Genomic DNA, 20,166 nt, shown 5'->3' on the forward strand with positions numbered 1-20,166 from the left:
AACAGCGCTTTCCTTAATATCGTGTTTCCATCCTGAAGTTGGCACAAACGAAACCCTTTTAATCGCCAGGGGAAACCCCGGAATATCTGTTAAAACTTGTACAAGAATACAAACAAGATCTTTCAATACGACCGGAAAGCCAGAACGCACAAGTGATGACAAGGTACGGATTAGTGAAATTTAAAATGAATTCCTCTGACGACCTTTAAATTGTTCAGGTCTTCCCTCCAGTACAAACTAGTGATCGAAAGGGTTTGCCACAAGCTCTCTGAAGATGACGTCTTGCGCCTCAACAAGATTTATTATGACTCAACTAAAAGGTGACCACTGATCACAATCACAGAGTCTGTTGTTGTGCAACGTCATCATTATCATCATTTTAAGCAAAAGTTAACTCGAATTCGTTTTTTTAAGAAACTTTTCGAGCGGAACAGAAATTTTTTATCACATGGAGGAAAATAACCTATGGTCGCCCGAAATATCTGTTGAAGATCTGTATTAAAGCAGGTAAAAGTTATGTCCAGGCTAAACGTGAATCACGTTCACAGATAAGTTGTGGATGGTGATAGAAAGCCTTGGCAGTTTAGGAAGGATCGACCTTTGCAACGAAATCGATCAACTTATGGAGGAATGGGCAAAGAGTCATCGGCCAGGTTTGTGCGAGCGTTTATATGCGTGTGTGTATGTGTTTGCGAGCGTTAGGTTAAAGAGGAAGTGTTTTATTGCAGAGCGTGGAATGGCGCGTTGGAGTGGGAGCTATGACGTAATGCACAATTTCCGTTGGGTATGTGTCATTTAATCTGTGAAGTAAGCAGATGTTGTTTCATAAAGGTTGATGTGCCTCTTCGACACGCTCGTTCGTTTCCTAATACACCTCAACACAAGCAATATCGTGTATCAGGTATGAGGATTGAGAAAAACTTGATAAAATGCATTGTTTGTGCGAATAAATTTGTACTTTCAGCGACATACAGTGAACCTGCCAGTTGTTATGGAGGAAGACCTGATGATGTATGGCAGCGTGGTACGTAACCATATTATAGGCTTCACATTTTATAGGATCCATGTCATACCTAAAATCGTGAGTTACGCCATACAGTGTCAGTTAGTATACTTGACTACAAAATACTTCATTAATTCCCAATCAAGTTCAAGGACCGATGTTACAAGAACCTTTTTCTTCCTCAACTTAACCCCTCTGCTTTTTAGCCTCCCGCCATTCCTTTCGGTTTTCTCCGTCCTTCGACGGAAAGTTTAAACATGTCTGCCGGTAATATTTTGTGCAGAAGAAGTCATTAGCTATTTAAAGGTGTTTACTTTTCAGCTTTCAGCAGTGAAACTATCCTACCTGGACTGGGTAACTTTACGCCGACAAAACTCCGACTCGAAGAAGTAGTTTTCGTAAAAGGTGAGAGTGTTGGTGAGATGTCATGACTCAGTTTAACTGCTTCGCGCTATTTCGTGCTAAAGCCAGGCTTATCCAAAGTGAGGTAAAATGCCACTGTGGTTTAAATTGTGTCGCACATTGCCCGCAAAAGTTTGGATTATTTTTTTGGGTTCAAACGCCCATTGCAACTCCACCCAAAAGCTAAGGTATATTAAAACTTTAATTGCGAGTACGTCGCCTTGCTAAACCATACAAATCGCTGATTAACTGTTAGAAGTGAAAGCTGGCAATACAGCACTCTCGTATGGGTTAATTGCACGTTTGTTTTCTGATTCTTAGATGAACACAATTGGGAAAAAGAAGGCAATTTTGAAGAGGCGTTGCAGGTTGTGTTCAAGAAACTGAATATGGACGAAAGACAACGTAACATTTCTTCCCACATTGACGCTTACCAAATTGCAGCCAAGGCCAAAGACCCCGAGGAGGCTCAAACGTTCGCTGCGCGAATCACAAATCTGATACGAAAATACGTTGAAACTTCCGGAAAAGAGACAAAAGCCTTTGCTGAAAGACTACGTGAGGCCAATTCAAACATTAAGGCCATTTTGTTTTATGACATAGCATCTGAATACTACGTCGTGGAGCAAGGCGCGGATTGCGCAAGCGGCCTTGAGCGCTGTGCCTACGGGCTCAGAAAAGTAGCATTGGCAATACAGGAATCTGATTCCAATTGTAAACAGACCACCAACAATTTAATTGTTCCGGCACTTAAAAAAATCCGCGGGAAACTGAACAGTCTGCCAGCCGACCGAAATCAGTGTGTCAATGAAGCGAAATGCTTACTCCACCTGAGCGCCGTTGAAATTGCAGTTGGTGAAATGCAAAAAGGACTCGATTTGCTTTTTGGTGCTGTTACGATCTTGAAGGAAGGCTTAGGCGAGGATGTGGAAAAGCACTTCGTGCATACACATTGTTTAGACACGATAGCATGTAGTCTTGGCAAAATGAATGATATTGAAACCGCAAGACAACATTTCATAATGGCATTGGAAGCATTTAGAAAAGCTGAGATCTTCGACCGTGGCCAAGTAAAAAGTGACGAACTGAAAGCCATCAAAGAAAATATGAAGTTTTATGGTGTGTCTCTGTGACTGTTGCCATTTCTGAACGGTCGCTCGCATTTTGTCGTTTCGTTTTTCGCGCACGCCAACCAAGGTGAATGTACGTACATTGGAGGTAAACATGAACAAATAATTGCAATGACATACTGCAAGCAACATCGGGGTATAGTTTATTATCGAAAGCCTCCTTAGGGGTTAGGAGAAAAGGGTTGAGGACATTTTGTTCAAGCGTAACAACGTGAAGAGAATCACACCTGTGCGAAACCTGTAACGAAATAAATGATTTGGTGCAGCTTAGATTTGGTATATGCGAAGTTTAAGTGGAAATCGAATGGTGCCAAATAATGATGGGCCATGCTGCAGAAGGTAGACCTTCTCCATAGCTGCAAAGTTATCTAACAAAAAACGCGTATTACCAATGCCACGATTGAATATTTAACAACAACCGTTTCGACTTTATACTTGAATGTCCAAGTAAATAATATATTAACATGGTACAAACATTGGTACATGATTTCGTAAAATAAGCAGGTGGTCATTGTGGACATGACTTGTAAATACTCGCAATATGATGCGACCACTTCAAATCATATCACATTACGACACCATCCTGGAATTTGGACGAACGCACAAAAAAATCCAGATCTCATACAACGAGCACGGTTGCGCGACGCCCTTTCTTTGTGTTCAGTGAACAATAAACGCCACTCAGTCTGCTAACGAGTGATGCGCAAGGTGGGTTTTAACATGATTTGCTTAATTGAGGTTTGAGTTTCAACTGATCAGGTATCCAGAATCTTTTTTGATTAGGCCTGTCTGTTGCTGATAAACCGAATATATGTCTGCAATGTATTCTGGGTAAAAGCACTTTAGAAACTGACAGCTTAGTGCTGGTTCATGTCACACAAATCAAAGGTGTAGTTAATATTGTCAAAAAGAAAGCACTGTATTGATTGTTAACTAATTGAACAGTTTCTGCGTTTTCCAAGACAGGTGTGGTTATTCGCCATGCCACCAACAAGGTATAGATTACATTCATCTGTAAGCGAGGCGTTCAAGCTTGACCAAGATTCATCATGGAAAACGGAACTATGTGTGCAAGCAATGAAGGAGGCTTTGGTGAATTTCAGAGGGATTTCCTTTTCTGAAGATTTAGATTCTGACCCATTCGTTACTATTGACAATGACGAAGATGCTAACAAGATTGTCGACATGGTAAATAGTGCGAAATTCCTCAAAAGCCTCAACGACAAGCTGAAAGATTACCAGTTGGCTGAATTAAAGCTGTTGGAGTATTCATGTGACGCTGATGATCAGCAAAATACAAATTCAGATGTCAAGAAAGAGTATAAAGGAACAAAGTTAAGACCAGACGAGGTGATTAATACTAAGAAACGATTGGGTTTAAAGTTTGATCACTGAGCAAATGAATATAACCACGCATGGCTGCGCAAAATAGTCCGGCGGGTGAGTAAATATATATCCTCTGTTTGTGCTGGCTGGGTGGGGGAAAATGGTACTTTACGTCATTGAGGAATTTGAGCGTGCCTCAGTGGTTGGCTTGCGGTCCGCTGACTCATGTGATACACCATTGTTCGCAACCAAGGGTGTTTTGCACCGGTGCGTGTATAAATAACCGATTTTCCTTTTTGTTTTAAAAGACAGGACATGAAAAATCTCATGACAGCGAATGCACCGAAAACTGCACAAAACAAGGTAATGTCGTGGATCTTATATGTAGACATTCCGTTGTATTTTTCCTGCATTTTAATGTTGCACTGTTTTTTGCAAAAAGCACCAGTTTGTGTGTTTGAAAGAAAGTGTGACTTTGTCACAGAGATTGGTTACGAAGAGTTACGCCTATAGATGTAGTTTTGAATATGGTAGTAACTGTACAAACAAGTTCAATTATACCATTCAATAGGTAAACTAAGTCAATGCGTAATTTGGTGTTTTGTTGTTTGTTTTCATCACCAGTCACTGGCACAAAATTCCAACATAATCTGCCTTTTACAAACCACCCATGCTATGATGATCAAGTTACGTTTCCATGAGACGTTTTCATAAAATTAGTGATTTTTGTTGAAGGGAATAACAAAGCGAACGTCTACTACGAAGTTATGAAGCTGCTGCACATTCACGATTGGAACGAGTTCGTTCGACAGAAGCTTGGACTTGAAGATCATGAGATCGGAAATATTGAAAATGATTACAAAAATGTGAAAGAACAAAAATATCAAATGTTGCAGCGTTGGGGATTATTGCCGCGTAAGTTCAACGCATTGCCCTTATATATGTTTACCCACGACTGGGTAAGATGTATACTTGTTTAAATTAAAAGGAAATACACCCAAACGGCTGCAGGAGTTATTGCAAGAATTTAACGCAGAACGCACTCCGCGTTCTTCGGAACACAAAGACTCCGGAATTATGACAAGGTTCATGAATTGATAACAAGTTTTTTTTTTATTTTAACCTGTATATATCTTACGCTTGCATGTGCAGTTCGGCTCTGCAGTACAGACTTGCAATCGAAAAAGTGTGCCAAAAACTATCGGAAGATGAAGTGGAAAGGCTGAACAAAGTGTACTACAGTAGCACTAATAAGTAAGAGATGGACATTCCGTCACATTAAATTTGTTGATTTTGCTCATTCGCATTGTGACAAGCGTATCGAACTATAATACTTTTTCAGAAACTTCTCATCTGGAGCTGAGCTGTTCTATCACATGGAGGAAAACGACCTTTGGGAGCAAGGATCTGCATTAGCAGGTATTTTTTTTTATAAAAAATGAATAAAATAATGAGTCAATATAGAAAAAAGTGTTCGTGTTTGCAGATAAACTCACTCTTGTAAAAGAAACGTTTGTTTCGTTTGGACGAATCGATTTAGGGGAGGCAATCGACATACTAATCGAGGACTGGATAGCTTACCGTACGGCTAGTAAGTATATGAAAACGTAAGAACGTAACTTGCCATTGTGTCGCCAATATGCTCTGCTTTTAAATATGTAGGAATCCCTGCAGAAATTTACACTTTGCCCCGGCGGAAAGTTGGAAAGGTTTGAAATGTTTATGTGAAGTTTTGAAAGAGGGCTGGAAAAAAACAATTCTCATATATATTTCCAGGTGAAAACATTTTCTCGACATGCTTATTCAGCCCCCGGGACCCCCTACCATTCGTTGCGACGCGCCTCAGGTAACTACAAATATATCCCTATATTAATTAGTACAAAAGGGTCATGTTGTTATTTCACTGGCGACAAGTCGCTGTGTTGTGTACAAATGATCACATTGGCCAAAGTTTTGGGCATGTAAAAGCAAGCAGGTGTTATCGCGCCACCTGCCGCATCCATCGTTACATACAAAGAGTATTTCTGTTGGTTTCCACGATGATTTCGCCAAAAGTTGTCTTTCCATATGTTACCCACATGTAAAACATGTGATAAGCAAGGTGGAGCCAATAATATGAATTGCGTAAACTGCAGACAGATGGCTACTGTTTCGTCCTATAAGGTCTCATCAGTGCAGCTGGTGTGACTATCAGACGACTTTTCTAACCAAACGGCCAAGCTGCACTGATGAGACCCTTTCGGTCGAAACAGTGGCCATCTGCTTGCAGCTTACACAATACAAAACATATGTTTCACTTGTTAATATCCAACGTCAAGTTAACAACATTTGGCATATAGGTCGCAACATCAACCTTGTATTGTTTAGAAAACCAACATAATTTCCAATGGCCACAGTCCACATCGACGAATCATTTAACCATGCTTAAGGGTAAGGTTTTACCTTATAGCTTTAGAGTCGCATTTTAGTGTGATGTTTGTGCGTTGTACTTTTTAGAGCAAAGCATCGAGTCTCTGCGCGCAAGGCCACGTTTGGAGGACGTTGTTTTTCTTGAAGGTGACGCCATGTTAATATGTGTCAAAGTCAAGGGAATATTTTTCGGTGACCACTCAATTTTCATGTCTTTTGCAGACGAAAGGGAATTGGAAAAACACGGAAACTACGAACGGATGCTTGAAGTCCAAACAAAAAAGTTGCAACTAGACTGGCATTTACGCGAAATTCCCGCGCTGGTTGATGCATACCAGTCTGCCGCTAAAGCTGGTCGCCCAGACCGAGCACGCGATTTCCAGACCCAAATCACAAAGCTCATCCACAATTACGTAAACACATCCGCAAAGGCCACGAAAATATTCGCTGAGAAACTCCGCAATGCCAACTTCTATCCAAAAGCAGTCCTGTTTTATTTAATCGCCTCTGACCTGTATGTCTCAGAGGCTGAATTAAGTCAAGCAGCGCGCGGACTCGAACGTTGTGCTCACGGTGTAAAACAAGCTGCTCAAGCGGTACTGACAACTCAGAACAACTGCCACACCTCAGTGCAACTCCTCATCATACCAGCCATGAAGGAAATCTTCGAGAAACTGCGCAGTTTGCCGGATGGTGAAAGTCGTTGCGTCAACGAAGCGAGGTGCTTGCGCCACATCAGCGCCGTGGAACTGGAATTAGGAAACAAGAAGGAGAGGTTGGAGCTTCTGTTTCGTGCCCTTACCATCTTGCAGGATGGTCTCGGCCCGAAAGTGGAATCGTATTATGTATACGGACGGTGTTTACACGCAATCGCCCGAACTTGCGATTACAAAACAGAGATCGAAACTGCAAAACAGTATTTCAATATGGCACTGGATGCTATCGAAAAAGCTCAGGATTTTGAAAACGAGCAATATAAATTAGATGAAAAAAACACTATAATTAACAATATGAAGCTCTTTGGACTTTCACCATAATGTGAGGTGAACTCAGTAAAATGTTACTGCTTTCGTTTGCATTTTCACATTGTGATGTTTGTTCATGGTTGGCAATGTTTGGTATTCGTGATAGGTGAATTTTCGCTTTAAAGAAGTAACTGTCACTGCATACGTCAAAAAGTTGCACTTTTTTATTTTCCTGATTTAAGCACCCGGTTGCACAGATCTTCTCAATATCATTAATATATACAGGCTTGTTAATTGGGACAAATTTAATTGAAAAGTTTACCCGTACCATCATTAACTTAAGCCTTCATATTAATGACCCGGCACATGCGTAATACTTGCACCAGTGTCTTTTTTTTGTTTTTGAATTATCTTTTGCGAACTTTATAGAAACGGAATAAATTGTTTCCGAATATGATTGTTTGTCGTATTGTTCCCGTATTTCAAAAGTAATCAAAGGCAAGACATAAAAATTGTGCGGCCTAAAAAATATTTATTTATTTATTTATTTAAAATATTTATATGAAAAAAATGCCAAGTTTACAAGTAGTTTATATCATCATAAATATATTCCTTGATTAAATAGGCGAGAACTTGTTACGAACATTTGTTACGTGGTAATATTAGTGTAAATATCCGTAGCACTGATAAATGGTGTATTTCCTGTAGGCCACTACTTTGGAACTTTTAGTTTGCCAAAAGAAACGAACATTTACCCAAAAAGTTTGCACACATATAAACTACATAACGGACAAGAAAAATAGTTCTTTTTTGTGGTATTTGTGTTGTTTCAAGCGTGTTACAAGGACACATGATTTACGTAAACGAAAGTTAAGTTATGTTTGTAGGTTTGGTGGCGGTCGTTGGAGGCGGAAACAAATTATCTTACTATCATCTGTAACAGAAATAGGCCTAAATTTTGTCTCTTGTGTCCATGCTTTTACTTTGCTTTATTCATTAACATTAAGAGTGATTAATTCTTCTAAATTTTATTACATCATTAAACAAGTCAGTTGCGTAAAGGTCTTTTCGTGCACAAGATGTCGCGGCGGAGTAACTATCTTTCTGCTAAGCAAATCAACAATTCTCTAGTTATATATTTGCAAACAGCGGGACCCGGGTAAAAAAGTTTCAAAACCACTGTCTAGTTTGCCAAAACGTGCATGAAACAACTATACTCGAAATAAACTGCCTATGGTGCAAAAGATTTAAAATAAAAGTATCGCTTTCATAATTAAAACGTCACATAAAACTTACGCTAAATGTTCTCATTTTATCCTTTTGTTTTGGTGTTAAGGTCAGTGGTTCCCAGCCTTTTTGAAGTCACGCACCCCCTTTTTAATTTATAAAGTAATCAAATCTGCAGACCAACTTTATTTGACCGTATCTTATCATTTATACGTTTCTTGAAATAAAAGATGGCTGTGACAAAACAAATAGAAAAGTTTCGGAACAAAGCTAAAATTGTTTTATAGTAAATTATTCACGAACCAACTGCTGAAACCAATTCACGGACACCTTGGTGATCAACAAAACCCCGGTTTGAAACCCTTGGTTCAGGTGGAAATCATACAGAATTGGGCTGGCAATTACGATGAATGTGTGGTTGTATAGTTATTAGTAAAATGTCACGGCAATTTCGCCAAGAGAATTTCACAGTCGGCGATGAAATTTGGGCTTTAGCCTGTTTTATTCACGATCACGATCTCAAACAATACATCAAAAACGGGGCCGAACGAGTCGGGCGTCCGTAACCCGAAAGCCCAGGGCCACAATGGGCTTTCCGACCATTGATGAATCGCATGGGGTGCATGACAGAGCAAAGCAGGCGTGGCCCAGCCGTTCCGATCGCCCTTTGTTCGTCGTCTTTTGACGCAAAAGCCCGAGGGCCGATTGTTTATCGTCTCCAAAATGGCCGACATCGTCGACGTCTAATTTTCGGGCGGTCGCGGAGGTGGGACAGGTAGAGGCCTGAATCCGTCGGGAACCCGGTCAATAATTAACGCCTTGTTTGCGGACCCGCGTCTCCGACGTGGGGGTGATAGGCCGTCGCTTAACGGGAATATACAGGCACCCGCTGTAAGGGCAATTAGACCGGCGTAACAACGGTCAGGGAAACGACCGGGCGAGCACGCGAACCGTTTCGCCAATCCTAGCCCTCGTAAAGCGAAAGAAGCTGGAGCGCTTCGCTCTAAAGCGTCACGACAGGTTTGATCAAATATTTGCAGTCGGATTAATCATCAAACGGGCGGTGAATGCGGGGATCGCTGGCTGCGTCCGACGCGGCCCAGTGTTTGCCGTGCTCTTAATTGCCCGCGCCGAATCCGTTATCGTTGCCTCGCCCGCGATGCTTTATCGAACGAATAACAGCGTTTTCCCGCTTTTTCGGTAACTGATGCATCCGCGTCTTCCTACTCATCCCGATGATGTTGTTACTTAATCTGTCACCCAGGATAAAAGTTAAAAATGCTCATCTCTCCGTTACCATCTATGATGAAGTCGGACGCATCACCTGGCCGGCCTACATCGGATGATCGCTTATCGCTGCCAAAATCTTACAACTCCATGCACGAATCAATATTCCAAATAAAAATCAAAGGCCATCCGTGCTCCTCGGCATTGTCCTTCGCCTGACCCCGGCATTGTGCGGTAGCGATTTGAATCTGGGCCGCGATCCATGGGTGTCATCGCTCAGTGCGGGCTGATATCACCATTGTTCGCTCTCAATCCCACACGATCGCTGCACAGGTGCTGCCTTGGGACAAGAACGCTGCTCTTAGCGCCGTGCAAACAATTTTGTTTTCATTTTTACCCGAATATCTTAAAAATAAGTGGAAAAATTAATTGCCCTTTTCTCAAAACGAGTCATCATTGCCCGTTGAATACCTGGTTTTCAAAAGGGGGTAGATTTATTTTGAAATTTTCGAAACTTTCTCTTTTCGAATTAGCTTTTAGAGAAAAGGATTTTAAAAATTTAAAGAAGGATTTTAAATCACAAATTCTGTTTTAATTACATGTGTTAGTATGATTTAGTTTGCAACACAAAGTAAATTATTTCCTGTGCAAAATTTCGAATATGTTAAATACATGAAAACTTTATTTGCTCCAACATTCCTTTTTAGTTATAACCCTAATATTAACACATTTGCGCCATTTTTGGTTAGTTTTCCTGCAGTGACTTTTGATCACGAATAAAATCTGCACACGGACACATATCGCAACTAAATTTCTCATTTAGTTAATTCATTGCGCAAAATTTTGACTAGCAATCTATCCGCATAGCAATACATCAACTGCAGTAAAGCACGTGCGATTCGAGCACCCGACCAATATTCAGGCTGCTGACTAGTCCTCCCGCCTGCCAGCATCTAAACCTACAAGGTGCGTTAACCAATGAGCCGGCGTTGTTGGATTTGGTTTGATTTAGCCATGTCCATGTAAATTTGCCTTCACGCTTGATAATATAGACTTCTGTTTGTGATAGCCGACAACTCAAATAGCAGGGAGATTCGTGGATAAACTCTCGCCTATTTACAGTTTCGGATTTATAACTGCCGGCCTTGTGTACCTTGGGCTCTGTGAACATACTCCAGTGTAAACGCAGGTCTATCAACACACATCTAAACGTGTTCACTACGGTTTAACAAATAGATCAGGGAATCGTATCTGTAAATACTGGAAGTTTGCTTGATCTGTTTGAATCAACAAGGCTACGACGGCGGAAATTTTAACAACATATTTGCGAGAAAATATTGACAATGAAAACCCGAAAGCCGGTGTGCGCGCCTTCCTATATGCTCACGGGTGTGTGTCCCTCAAAGCAGAGCCAATTGCCGGTGTGGATTTGTTTGAAAGTTCAACAATGTATCATTTGATCGCTCTGTTTACATGTACAATATGGATTCGGATTCTACATAAGATGCGCTTTAAGGCAAGTCAACAGCGCAGCGGGCCTGTTATATATGTTGACACTGTCACCAATTTGATGGCCCATTTGCTTTTGACAACATTTGACACGGGTACTTTATTTGCAGTGCATCTGTAAGTGATTGCAGTTCTCTTGTTTAGTTGTATTTGCTTGTTGAACTAGAGACACAGGACAATAACATGGGGTTGGGAGTGCCCCCCTTTGCTTGGTGAGCGACCGTCGGGAACAAATAAGCAGTATTCGAAAAAACTGTAGCATTTTTAGGAAAAATGAACCACGCTGTAGTCATGTTTAAAATTCAACGCTTTGCTCTCAAAAAGAAACAATTCAAGCAAGTAAAAGAAGAACCAAGTTGCGGGAAATCGTCTCGTATTAAAGTCGTAACTCATTCACAGTTGAGCGTGCGGGCCATGGGAAATTCGTAATTCCCTTTCCTGGCACAGGCCGTCCTTCAGACCTGTAGCAGGTATACGGCAAAAAACAAGAGCGCAAGTTAAATATTAAATTGGTTGCGACAGGGTAGAATCGGTTGCGCGCGCACACCCGGCTTATTTGTTCCTTGACGGCGCTTAAACGCCCCGTGTGTGTCCGCGGTTGTTTGCTAAAGAACGATCCTCGCCGATGAGCGGGGTATACCAGGAGCGAAGGGACCAGAGAAGCGCTCCACATTCCGCATCCCAGCCGTGTAGAGTGAAGTCAAGGTTCGATTCACAGTCGTTCACAGTGTGCAAGTATTTGAGACAGAATGTACAGCTCAACGCCTTCAAGTGAGATGCTGCCTGCGCCCACAGCCAGGTATCCAGTAGCATATCAGCCGAGTTATTCGTCGCCGCCGGGAGTGCCCGCCACTTACCAGAACGCAGTGGTGCCGACCTATAGCACCAACCCCACGGGAGCTATCGCAAGCCCCATAACCCAGGCATTCAACCTGCCGCATCCGTCGGCTGCGAACAATCAGTTTCCCCAGCAGATGAATCCGCATGGTGGGATGTCGTCTCCGTATCCGGTAAGTCCCAGCATCGGGATTAGTCCCAATATGGCCATTATGCCCGGCCACCGGCCCGCCGATAAGGGCCCCAACGCTTACAGAAGAACCTACACCCACGCCAAGCCACCTTACAGCTACATATCGCTAATAACGATGGCGATACAGTCGAGCCCAAGCAAGATGATGACGCTAAGCGAGGTGTATCAGTGGATTATGGATTTGTTCCCCTTCTATCGGTCTAATCAACAGCGCTGGCAAAACTCAATTCGTCACAGTTTGTCGTTCAACGATTGCTTTGTGAAAGTGCCCCGCGCGCCTGACAAGCCAGGCAAGGGTTCTTATTGGAGCTTGCATCCCGAAGCGGGCAATATGTTCGAAAATGGCTGCTACCTCCGTAGGCAAAAACGGTTCAAATGCGAAAAAAAGCAAGCTATAAAGGCCGCTCAACAGTCTAAAGTGAAGGACGAGCCAGAAAAGGGCAAAGACAATGAAAGTTTTGATGAAAACGGGATGGTGGTTTCGCACAACGCATCTCACTTGGAAGATCCGGAGGGCAACGTCGACACAAAGCCTGTTTTGATTGGAGGAAATGTTTCCCCTTCTATGGCTCAACAGGCTGAAGCCAATGCTGGAGGCTTGCAGCCACTCGAACCAGTGGCCAATTCGTCACAAGCGGCAACCTCAGCGATGACCGAATCAGCAGCTCAAGGCACACAGGCGGTTTTGGCACCAATGTCAACGACGCTGCTCGTGGGAAACAACGCCCAACAGCAGGCCATCTATCCCGGTTACCCGCAACATACTTTCATGCCGCCCTTCCAGCAGATGATGCAGGCCCAGGACGGTTCGATGATGAACTCCACCGGACATCCCCACATCCACGCGATGAACAGTTTAAAACCTGACGCCCCGCATTCATTCTCTCATCCCTTCTCAATTAACAGCCTCATCAACGACCCCCAGCACAAGGACATGAGGATGTATCAGGAACAGCTGCAGATGCAGTACTATTCCCCTCTCCAGCACCAGGCCTCTTCACTTCTTCCTCCACCACCAGTTAGCGTCGTTCCTCAGTATGTCGCAAGTCACCCACAAGAAGAGCCTGCCGCCCAACCAATGTCCACGACCGCTTCTTCCCCCACCACCGAGCAGCCGCAGCCCCAACAACCACAGCAGCAGCAACAAACGTCGAACGCAGCCGAAATGAGTCATCACGTGATGCAGTCAGTAACACCAAGTCACGTGGGTACTCCACACCATCAGCAACAACAGCAGCATTTGATCGCAATGTCTGGACTTAATGAAGCCCAGATCACGGAGGCATCGTACTACACCGCCAACGTTCAGTCGACTGTCATGCAACCGACGCAGGCTCAGCAAACGCAGAGTTAAATACAGACCATGCAAGATCACCTTAGGCAGTTTGCTGGTAGTCGCTCGTATAATTACATTTGACAATTTTGTGTTGAAGTGTTATCTACAGTGAACCGCGCACACGCCTTTTTGATAGTTGAAATATGTTCAAAGGACGTCGCTTGATACTGCATTATTGGATTCGTTAATAGCACGGTATCCAAACTGTTAATTGCAAAAAGTCTTTTCAAGAGTTACTGCTGCTGCTTTTCGTAGGTTATACAAATTTCTTTGCAGTAATTGCATGTTGGTTGGCGTTGGAAATATATTGTATTAACGCAAACATAATTTAGAGGTTCATTGTGTATATATAAACCATGGGAAAAATACTGTGCAAATTCTGTAAGTCGCCCTGTAATTGTTTTAACGTACTATATCGCTTTAATAATCGTTGTTTTAAAATTTTCGCATGCATTCTTAAATAATCCTCATAAAAAATGTAAAATTTTACTAGAATCTTTCATCTTGTTTCGTCATTTGTGTTACTGGCTGCTGTGTTGACTTCGGTCAGAATCATATTTGATTAAATTTGATGCACAAAACATTAAATGTTCGTTTGAACTGTTAAAAGCTAAGTCGTGGTTTCATTGCAGCTGATGGAAGAGATTTAATATTCCCGCCATTTAGGCTTGTGTGCAAATGGTTTGTAAAGCGTCCAAATAAATAAACAAACATGGCAAACTGTTTGAAGATTAAACAGTGGCCGTTTACATTTCCGTAATACGAGGTGTACTCAACTCTCCTCTTTACACCTAAGCCCAGGCGTGTGTTTATATAAGTTTTGTAAGGCCGCAATCCAGTGCGTTCCAAATGATTGTCGGAATATTTGACAGTAAATAGTTGAGATACACAGCGTTTAATAGTAAGTTGAACAAACAAGAGTACAATTATTGGTCTACAACCGTGTATACCCTGTCAATATTTCGTATGTCCTGTACTGGAATCACAGCACACGAGATGAAACAAGCAGACTACTGTTGCAAGCCGGCGTGCTCTAAGGGATTGCTTCTATTGCCTGTTAAGCGGGACTTAACGCTGTTTAACACATGTTGTCTACTTCTCTTGTACATGTATATGAATATTTGTTTGTTGCAGTCGGCGTTACGTTGTGGATATCTGTGACTCAACACTTTTACAAACTTAATAGATACTTCACCAATAAGCCATTTTTTGCTACCAGCGTGGGACAAAATCCCAAGTCATTTTTAAATGTTGTTGCGTTTACAGTTAGAGCACGCTTGCATGGTTGTGCGAGTATTAGATGTGTGTGCACACACTTCATTTTTTAACATAACTTACGGTCACTTGTCTGATTAGATCAGCAAAAATAGGTTATTTATTCAGCTTATAAACTAAATCCCAAACATTATAGTTTTCGTCGTTAGGATATTGGTTGTTAATTAAATCAGTACATAACAGGAATGGAAACAACACTTTTAAACTATTAAAAACTGTGAGATTTAGTTTTAACGGGCACTTCATAAAAAAGTACCTACTTTGCAGTACTGCAGCTTTGGTTCACAACAGCATAAACAGCACAATGGCGACATCCTCTGACGGTTTAAAATACAAATAAAATATTTTTAACGTCTACTACAAGGCTCAAAGTTATTTAGGCCTGAAACTGACGGACATAACAGTAAAAATCATGTCCACTTTCTGATCTACAACAGTCTTGGCGGCAAGTGTATTTCTAAAAGACCACGTTACAATTTGCAGCGACTGTGCTGTTATGCCCCTTGTCCTAATAAATGATTTTTACCACCTACAGCAGCCTCTAATTTAGTTTATCGGGTATTTATATCGGACATTTAAAATAATAACTAACAACCCTTATTTCTGCAATACCACAAATCGCTTACTTGACATATTTCACAATTATTTTCTGTGACTTCCTCATCCAATTATTACAAGAGATGACAGACGGCGGCATGTGTTTTAGAACAGTATGTTACTATTGCCTTTTGCAATCTTTGGGTCTGCATTGGTGTTTTTATCTTTTCTTTGCTTACCACTACAACAAACAAAACTTTTTTTTTCTCAACGTTTGCCCTTTATAATTTAATTTCACCACTTTCTTCGGCCAGGGTTTTCATGGCGGCTTTATTGTGTTCATAGCTTTTTTGCCTAAACTGAGCAAAGTTGTACTTTCCAATGCAAAGAGAAAAATAAAATTATGAATATTTTAAGAATTATCCTGCCACATCATGTTGTTATTATTACCCCAATTATATAATTTTTAACAATAAAAGGGTAAGTACCTTTCGGTACTTTGTGAAGATTCGTGCTTGTGCTTTTGCGCAATTTGTTTTTGTCTGTTGTAAGTGTAAGAACGTTGAGATGGGTAAAACAAAGATTAAGTTCTCAAAACAAAGTAGGAAGCGGGCATATTCTGACGATTCTGACTTTGAGGTTGACAACAATGACAAAGGTGCCAATACTGAAGATGTTCCGGCCGCCGCTACCAGACATGTAAGTTGTAAATTGGTGAACTATGGGTTAAAAGAAAAGTTTTTGCCAGCTGTTATTTTGAAAATTAGTCTTTTTTTATCACTGGGTTGACCATGTTTTGTCTCGCAAAACACTATATGGTAACTAATGGATCCCTTTACATGTTCTTTTAAAAACCAGGGTTCTCCAAAACCCATTTGGGAATCATCGGTTTAATGGTGGTTGTTGGTAGTTTAGAACATGTTTATGTGGTATGCAGATTGACACAGAAACTGATGGCTCTGTCGTGATCAGAGATCGGTTCGGAGCCAAAGATTATCGCTCACAAATGAAGATGAAACCAGACCATGAGTCAAGGCCTATCTATGTTGCACCAGATGGACATATATTTTTAGAATCTTTTTCACCAGTGTACAAACATGCTCGTGACTTTCTGATTGCTATAGCAGAACCTGTTTGTCGCCCAAAGTAAGTTCATTATTTGTGGTTGTATTGCTAAACATACTTTGCCGCACACCCCTGACCTTTACTATATTTAACAACACAATCGCATTGCGTCCTTTCGGCAACCGCAGCAAAGATGAAGCCGCATTTCTTTTCTGATTAAATTCATAAAATTACTTAACACGCAGTTTCGTTTGCCTCGTATTCGTGACCTACAATTAGGTTGGTGACGAACGTGTAGAAGGAAGAAAACCACGTTTCGTCTGTTTTTTTCGGCCAAAAACGTTGCTACCATAGATTACACTGTAACTTGTATATTATAGCGTGCAAACGACCTTCTGACGTCATTATTTTTTCTTTACCACACCCCGTTAATGTGCAAAACTCTACGCCTATGGTACAATATTTATCAAAGTTATTTGATATTTAATTTTGTTTCTGTATGATACATTCTTTTCAAAAAAATTTGGATCATTGGATTGCATTTTCAGATTTGTCCATGAATTCCAGCTTACTCCTTACTCTTTGTATGCTGCCGTTAGTGTTGGTTTGGAAACAGAAGACATCATAGAGTATTTAAGCAGGTTAAGCAAGACCTCAATTCCACAGGGTATATGTGATTTTATCAAGCTGTGTACACAGAGTTATGGAAAGGTAAGCTGTATAACAACTTCTGGTAGCAAGGATTGTTTGTCTATTTTGCCCATTCAGGTTAAACTTGTTCTCAAACATAACCGCTATTATGTGGAAAGCACACATGCTGAAATTATTCACAAGTTACTTCAGGATAAGGATATTGCTGATTGTCGCAAGCAAACGTCCGACGCAGGGCAATCCTCAACCACTGCTGATGGTCTTGAGGTTAGTGAAGTTTGTTCGCAAATATTAAACAACGTTATTTGACCCCTTGTGGTAAAGTTTAGTTTGCTGGTATTTATTGGTATCATATTATGTTCTATTTTATTTCATGAGTAATCCCTTTTGCACTGTGTTATTGGTGTCGGGGTCCAGCAAATATGAAAATTCATTTTAGGTTTCTACACTTGTGGAAAAGCAAGCCTTGCAAGTAAATAAACCAACAAATTCCGGAAATCCAGAAGATGAAAACAAAGAAGAGGATGGTGGGGTTCCAAAAGACATATATGATTTCTATGAGAAGATGGACAAAGAAGATGAAAACAAAGATGAAGAAAAACAAGTGAGAGAAAATAGTGTGGGTTTTGCTAGTTATTGAACTCAATGGGTAAAATTCTTGGCAGGTAATATCATTTGAAGTGGAGCAGGATCATGTTGAGACTTTACAGAAGCGTTGCATCACATTGGAATATCCCCTTCTTGCTGAGTATGATTTTCGCAATGATACAGTCAACCCTGATCTAAAAATTGACCTAAAACCAACTACAGTGCTACGTCCCTACCAGGTTTGCTTTGTTGTGTGAAGTTTATTTGCAATTATTATTTTTGGCCTTTTGTCGTGTACAGTAACTTAAGCTTGTCACATGCCAACATTCACATAGGCACAATTTTCTAGTTAGCTTGTCACTTAAAAACTTTTTCTTTCGAAAATATAAATCTGAAAGGCACATTTTAATGCGTGCAGATTACAGAAAGTTTATTAGTTAATCTGTAATTTCTATGAGTTTCATGAATCACACAAGTTTATTTCGTCCAGGAAAAGAGCTTGAGAAAGATGTTTGGCAACGGTCGTGCACGTTCTGGTGTAATTGTTTTGCCATGTGGGGCTGGCAAAACTCTAGTTGGTGTCACAGCTGCATGCACAGTGCGGAAACGATGCATGGTGTTATGTACATCAGGAGTTGCCGTTGAACAGTGGAGGTAAGCATGCCAGTTGAAATAATTTTAGTTGTAAAATAGAATATCAGGTTCGTTGAGTTTCAAAAATAACTGGTAATTGTTGGTGGAGTTGCTATTGTGCTTATTCTAAAATTAGAACTTTTTTTCAATTAAATTATGTAATCTGAAAACGACTCATGCTTGTGCAAAGCATTGGTACTAAGAATCCTTTCAACACTATACTAAAGTTCCACTTTTTGACCCATGTCGAGTTAAATTAGCAATGCTTGGGCACCCTGCTGGCCATGCAATTTTGTTTCATTAATTTGTCGGTAAAGAGCTATTTTGTTATCTCCAGGTCACAGTTTAAAATGTGGTCCACCGCTGATGACAGCATGATATGTCGATTCACCTCTGATGCAAAGGATCGCCCACAAGGGTGCAGTATTGCCATCAGCACCTACTCGATGATGGGACATACAATGAAAAGAGCGTATGAGTCTGAGAAGGTCATGGAATGGATTCGCAGCCAGGAATGGGGGTTAATTATCCTGGATGAGGTTGGTCAGATACTGATGTTATTGTACTTTCACGTCATGTCAAATACACTGTAGCTTGTCTGTAGCTGCTTTGCTAAGTCTGTGAACAGCATTTTGTGTTAATTTTTGTGTATCAATTCAGTTGTCTACAGAAAAACAAAAAAATGCAGGTAAGTGTAAAAAAGCTCCCTATTCATAGGTACACACAATTCCTGCCAAGCAGTTCAGAAGAGTTTTGACAGTGGTTCAATCCCACTGCAAGCTTGGCCTTACTGCTACTCTGGTGAGAGAAGACGACAAAATTTCAGATCTTAATTTTCTGATTGGCCCAAAGTTGTATGAAGCTAACTGGATGGTGAGACAAAGAAAACCAAACTTTTATATTTGTTGCATATTTAACATATTACTTCGGGCTTGTGTTAGTCTAAAATTTGCGGTAATGGGTATTAATTGTAGTATTTAATACAACATAATTAAATTGATACAGTGCCAAAACAATTTCCACTCAAAAAAGCCAGCCCTTCAAAGAAACTGTATGACACAAATATATTGAGCTTGAAGGAGTTACAAAATTGGTAGTTGTCTTCTAAGCTGTCATATTGTTGCATGTCTAGTCCACCGTCCAAAACTGAAATCCATTAGTCAAATTTACATATGTGTGATTTTGGTTGCACTTTACTATGTTGTGATTTTCTCCTTGTCCCATTTTAACTTTTTCAATTCTACTGTTCATAAATGTTCAACTAAAAGTATATTTGCCTGCTTTTAGCCCCCTGTTTAGGGTGCAGCCAACTATTCCACAACATATTGGCCACATAACTTTACAATATTTAAAATAGGATTGCTTTAGTGATGCAAAAAAATTATACATATGCAGGAATTACAAAATGGAGGTTTCATTGCTCGGGTACAATGTGCAGAAGTTTGGTGTCCAATGACACCGGAGTTTTATCGCGAGTATCTTGCTACTAAATCTGCCAAGCGTCTCTTGCTCTATGTGATGAACCCAAACAAGTTCAGGGCTTGTCAGTATCTCGTCCGATTCCACGAGAGAAGAAATGACAAGGTACAATTTGGTTTTTCGATGCACACAATCAAAACATCTGCATTATGCTGATATTTTCTCTCATATAACCAAATTGTATGTATGATGTGAAGATGTGTCATTTCTTTGTGCATGATCTGTGTAAATTTTGTGTCAATGAGCTACTTAAACTCAATGAGGTGCACCCAACAAACTGGCTGTTATCTTAGAAATAAAAATAAAGCTACTTTTTTAGCACATCCACTGTTAAGTCTGAAAAACCTTTTTAGATTGTTGTTTTCTCTGACAAT

The 20,166-nt window shown here is 40.8% G+C and overlaps 4 protein-coding genes across 8 annotated transcripts; all 4 read left to right on the forward strand.

The window, feature by feature from the left end:
• The first annotated feature begins 486 nt into the window (after positions 1-486).
• Positions 487-2,617, forward strand: LOC145889172 (uncharacterized). Of its 2 annotated transcripts, XM_082980064.1 has the most exons (8): positions 487-507; positions 583-653; positions 729-763; positions 832-901; positions 965-1,024; positions 1,210-1,270; positions 1,325-1,408; positions 1,727-2,617. In XM_082980064.1, the coding sequence occupies exons 3-8, from the start codon at positions 759-761 to the stop codon at positions 2,536-2,538; spliced, it is 1,092 nt and encodes a 363-aa protein (XP_082836190.1). In that variant the 5' UTR covers positions 487-507; positions 583-653; positions 729-758; the 3' UTR covers positions 2,539-2,617. The 2 variants fall into 2 exon arrangements, with proteins under 2 accessions (XP_082836190.1, XP_082836189.1); XM_082980063.1 differs by lacking the exon at positions 487-507 and having other exon boundaries at positions 548-653.
• A 583-nt stretch (positions 2,618-3,200) lies between these two features.
• LOC145889178 (uncharacterized) lies at positions 3,201-7,692 on the forward strand. Of its 4 annotated transcripts, none has more exons than XM_082980074.1 (12): positions 3,201-3,243; positions 3,498-3,885; positions 4,170-4,224; positions 4,597-4,776; positions 4,850-4,946; positions 5,014-5,115; positions 5,204-5,280; positions 5,333-5,452; positions 5,524-5,570; positions 5,638-5,707; positions 6,229-6,291; positions 6,358-7,692. In XM_082980074.1, exons 2-12 carry the CDS (start codon positions 3,517-3,519, stop codon positions 7,305-7,307), a joined length of 2,130 nt encoding a protein of 709 aa, XP_082836200.1. In that variant the 5' UTR covers positions 3,201-3,243; positions 3,498-3,516; the 3' UTR covers positions 7,308-7,692. The 4 variants fall into 4 exon arrangements, with proteins under 4 accessions (XP_082836200.1, XP_082836202.1, XP_082836199.1 ...); XM_082980076.1 differs by lacking the exon at positions 3,201-3,243 and having other exon boundaries at positions 3,250-3,885; positions 6,358-6,417; positions 6,493-7,692; XM_082980073.1 differs by lacking the exon at positions 3,201-3,243 and having other exon boundaries at positions 3,250-3,885.
• Positions 7,693-11,947: 4,255 nt separating this feature from the next.
• On the forward strand, positions 11,948-13,582 carry LOC145889216 (hepatocyte nuclear factor 3-alpha-like). The gene has a single exon (XM_082980119.1). It carries the CDS (start codon positions 11,948-11,950, stop codon positions 13,580-13,582), a length of 1,635 nt encoding a protein of 544 aa, XP_082836245.1.
• A 2,342-nt stretch (positions 13,583-15,924) lies between these two features.
• Positions 15,925-20,085, forward strand: LOC145890076 (general transcription and DNA repair factor IIH helicase/translocase subunit XPB-like). Its single transcript, XM_082981114.1, has 11 exons — positions 15,925-16,075; positions 16,314-16,522; positions 16,990-17,152; positions 17,210-17,359; positions 17,532-17,696; positions 17,758-17,931; positions 18,171-18,334; positions 18,651-18,852; positions 19,031-19,186; positions 19,709-19,897; positions 19,990-20,085. Exons 1-11 carry the CDS (start codon positions 15,944-15,946, stop codon positions 20,083-20,085), a joined length of 1,800 nt encoding a protein of 599 aa, XP_082837240.1. The 5' UTR covers positions 15,925-15,943.
• The last annotated feature ends 81 nt before the right edge of the window (positions 20,086-20,166 follow it).

Source organism: Ascidia mentula, chromosome 2 (genome assembly GCF_947561715.1).
Source record: "Ascidia mentula chromosome 2, kaAscMent1.1, whole genome shotgun sequence".
Classification (NCBI taxonomy): Eukaryota; Metazoa; Chordata; class Ascidiacea; order Phlebobranchia; family Ascidiidae; genus Ascidia; species Ascidia mentula.

Excerpts from the sequence above, each read along its gene's own strand:
- LOC145889172 (XM_082980064.1), top strand. Across the intron at positions 1,271-1,324 it reads AAGTTTAAACATGTCTGCCG|CTTTCAGCAGTGAAACTATC; the intron begins GTAATATTTTGT and ends TTTACTTTTCAG. Across the intron at positions 1,409-1,726 it reads AGAAGTAGTTTTCGTAAAAG|ATGAACACAATTGGGAAAAA; the intron begins GTGAGAGTGTTG and ends TCTGATTCTTAG.
- LOC145889216 (XM_082980119.1), top strand. The coding sequence starts at position 11,948 with ATGTACAGCTCAACGCCTTCAAGTGAGATGCTGCCTGCGCCCACAGCC.
- LOC145890076 (XM_082981114.1), top strand. The coding sequence starts at position 15,944 with ATGGGTAAAACAAAGATTAAGTTCTCAAAACAAAGTAGGAAGCGGGCA. Across the intron at positions 18,853-19,030 it reads GGTTAATTATCCTGGATGAG|GTACACACAATTCCTGCCAA; the intron begins GTTGGTCAGATA and ends CCCTATTCATAG. Across the intron at positions 19,898-19,989 it reads ACGAGAGAAGAAATGACAAG|ATGTGTCATTTCTTTGTGCA; the intron begins GTACAATTTGGT and ends TATGATGTGAAG.
- LOC145889178 (XM_082980074.1), top strand. The coding sequence starts at position 3,517 with ATGCCACCAACAAGGTATAGATTACATTCATCTGTAAGCGAGGCGTTC. Across the intron at positions 5,116-5,203 it reads TACTACAGTAGCACTAATAA|AAACTTCTCATCTGGAGCTG; the intron begins GTAAGAGATGGA and ends ATACTTTTTCAG. Across the intron at positions 5,453-5,523 it reads GATAGCTTACCGTACGGCTA|GAATCCCTGCAGAAATTTAC; the intron begins GTAAGTATATGA and ends TTAAATATGTAG.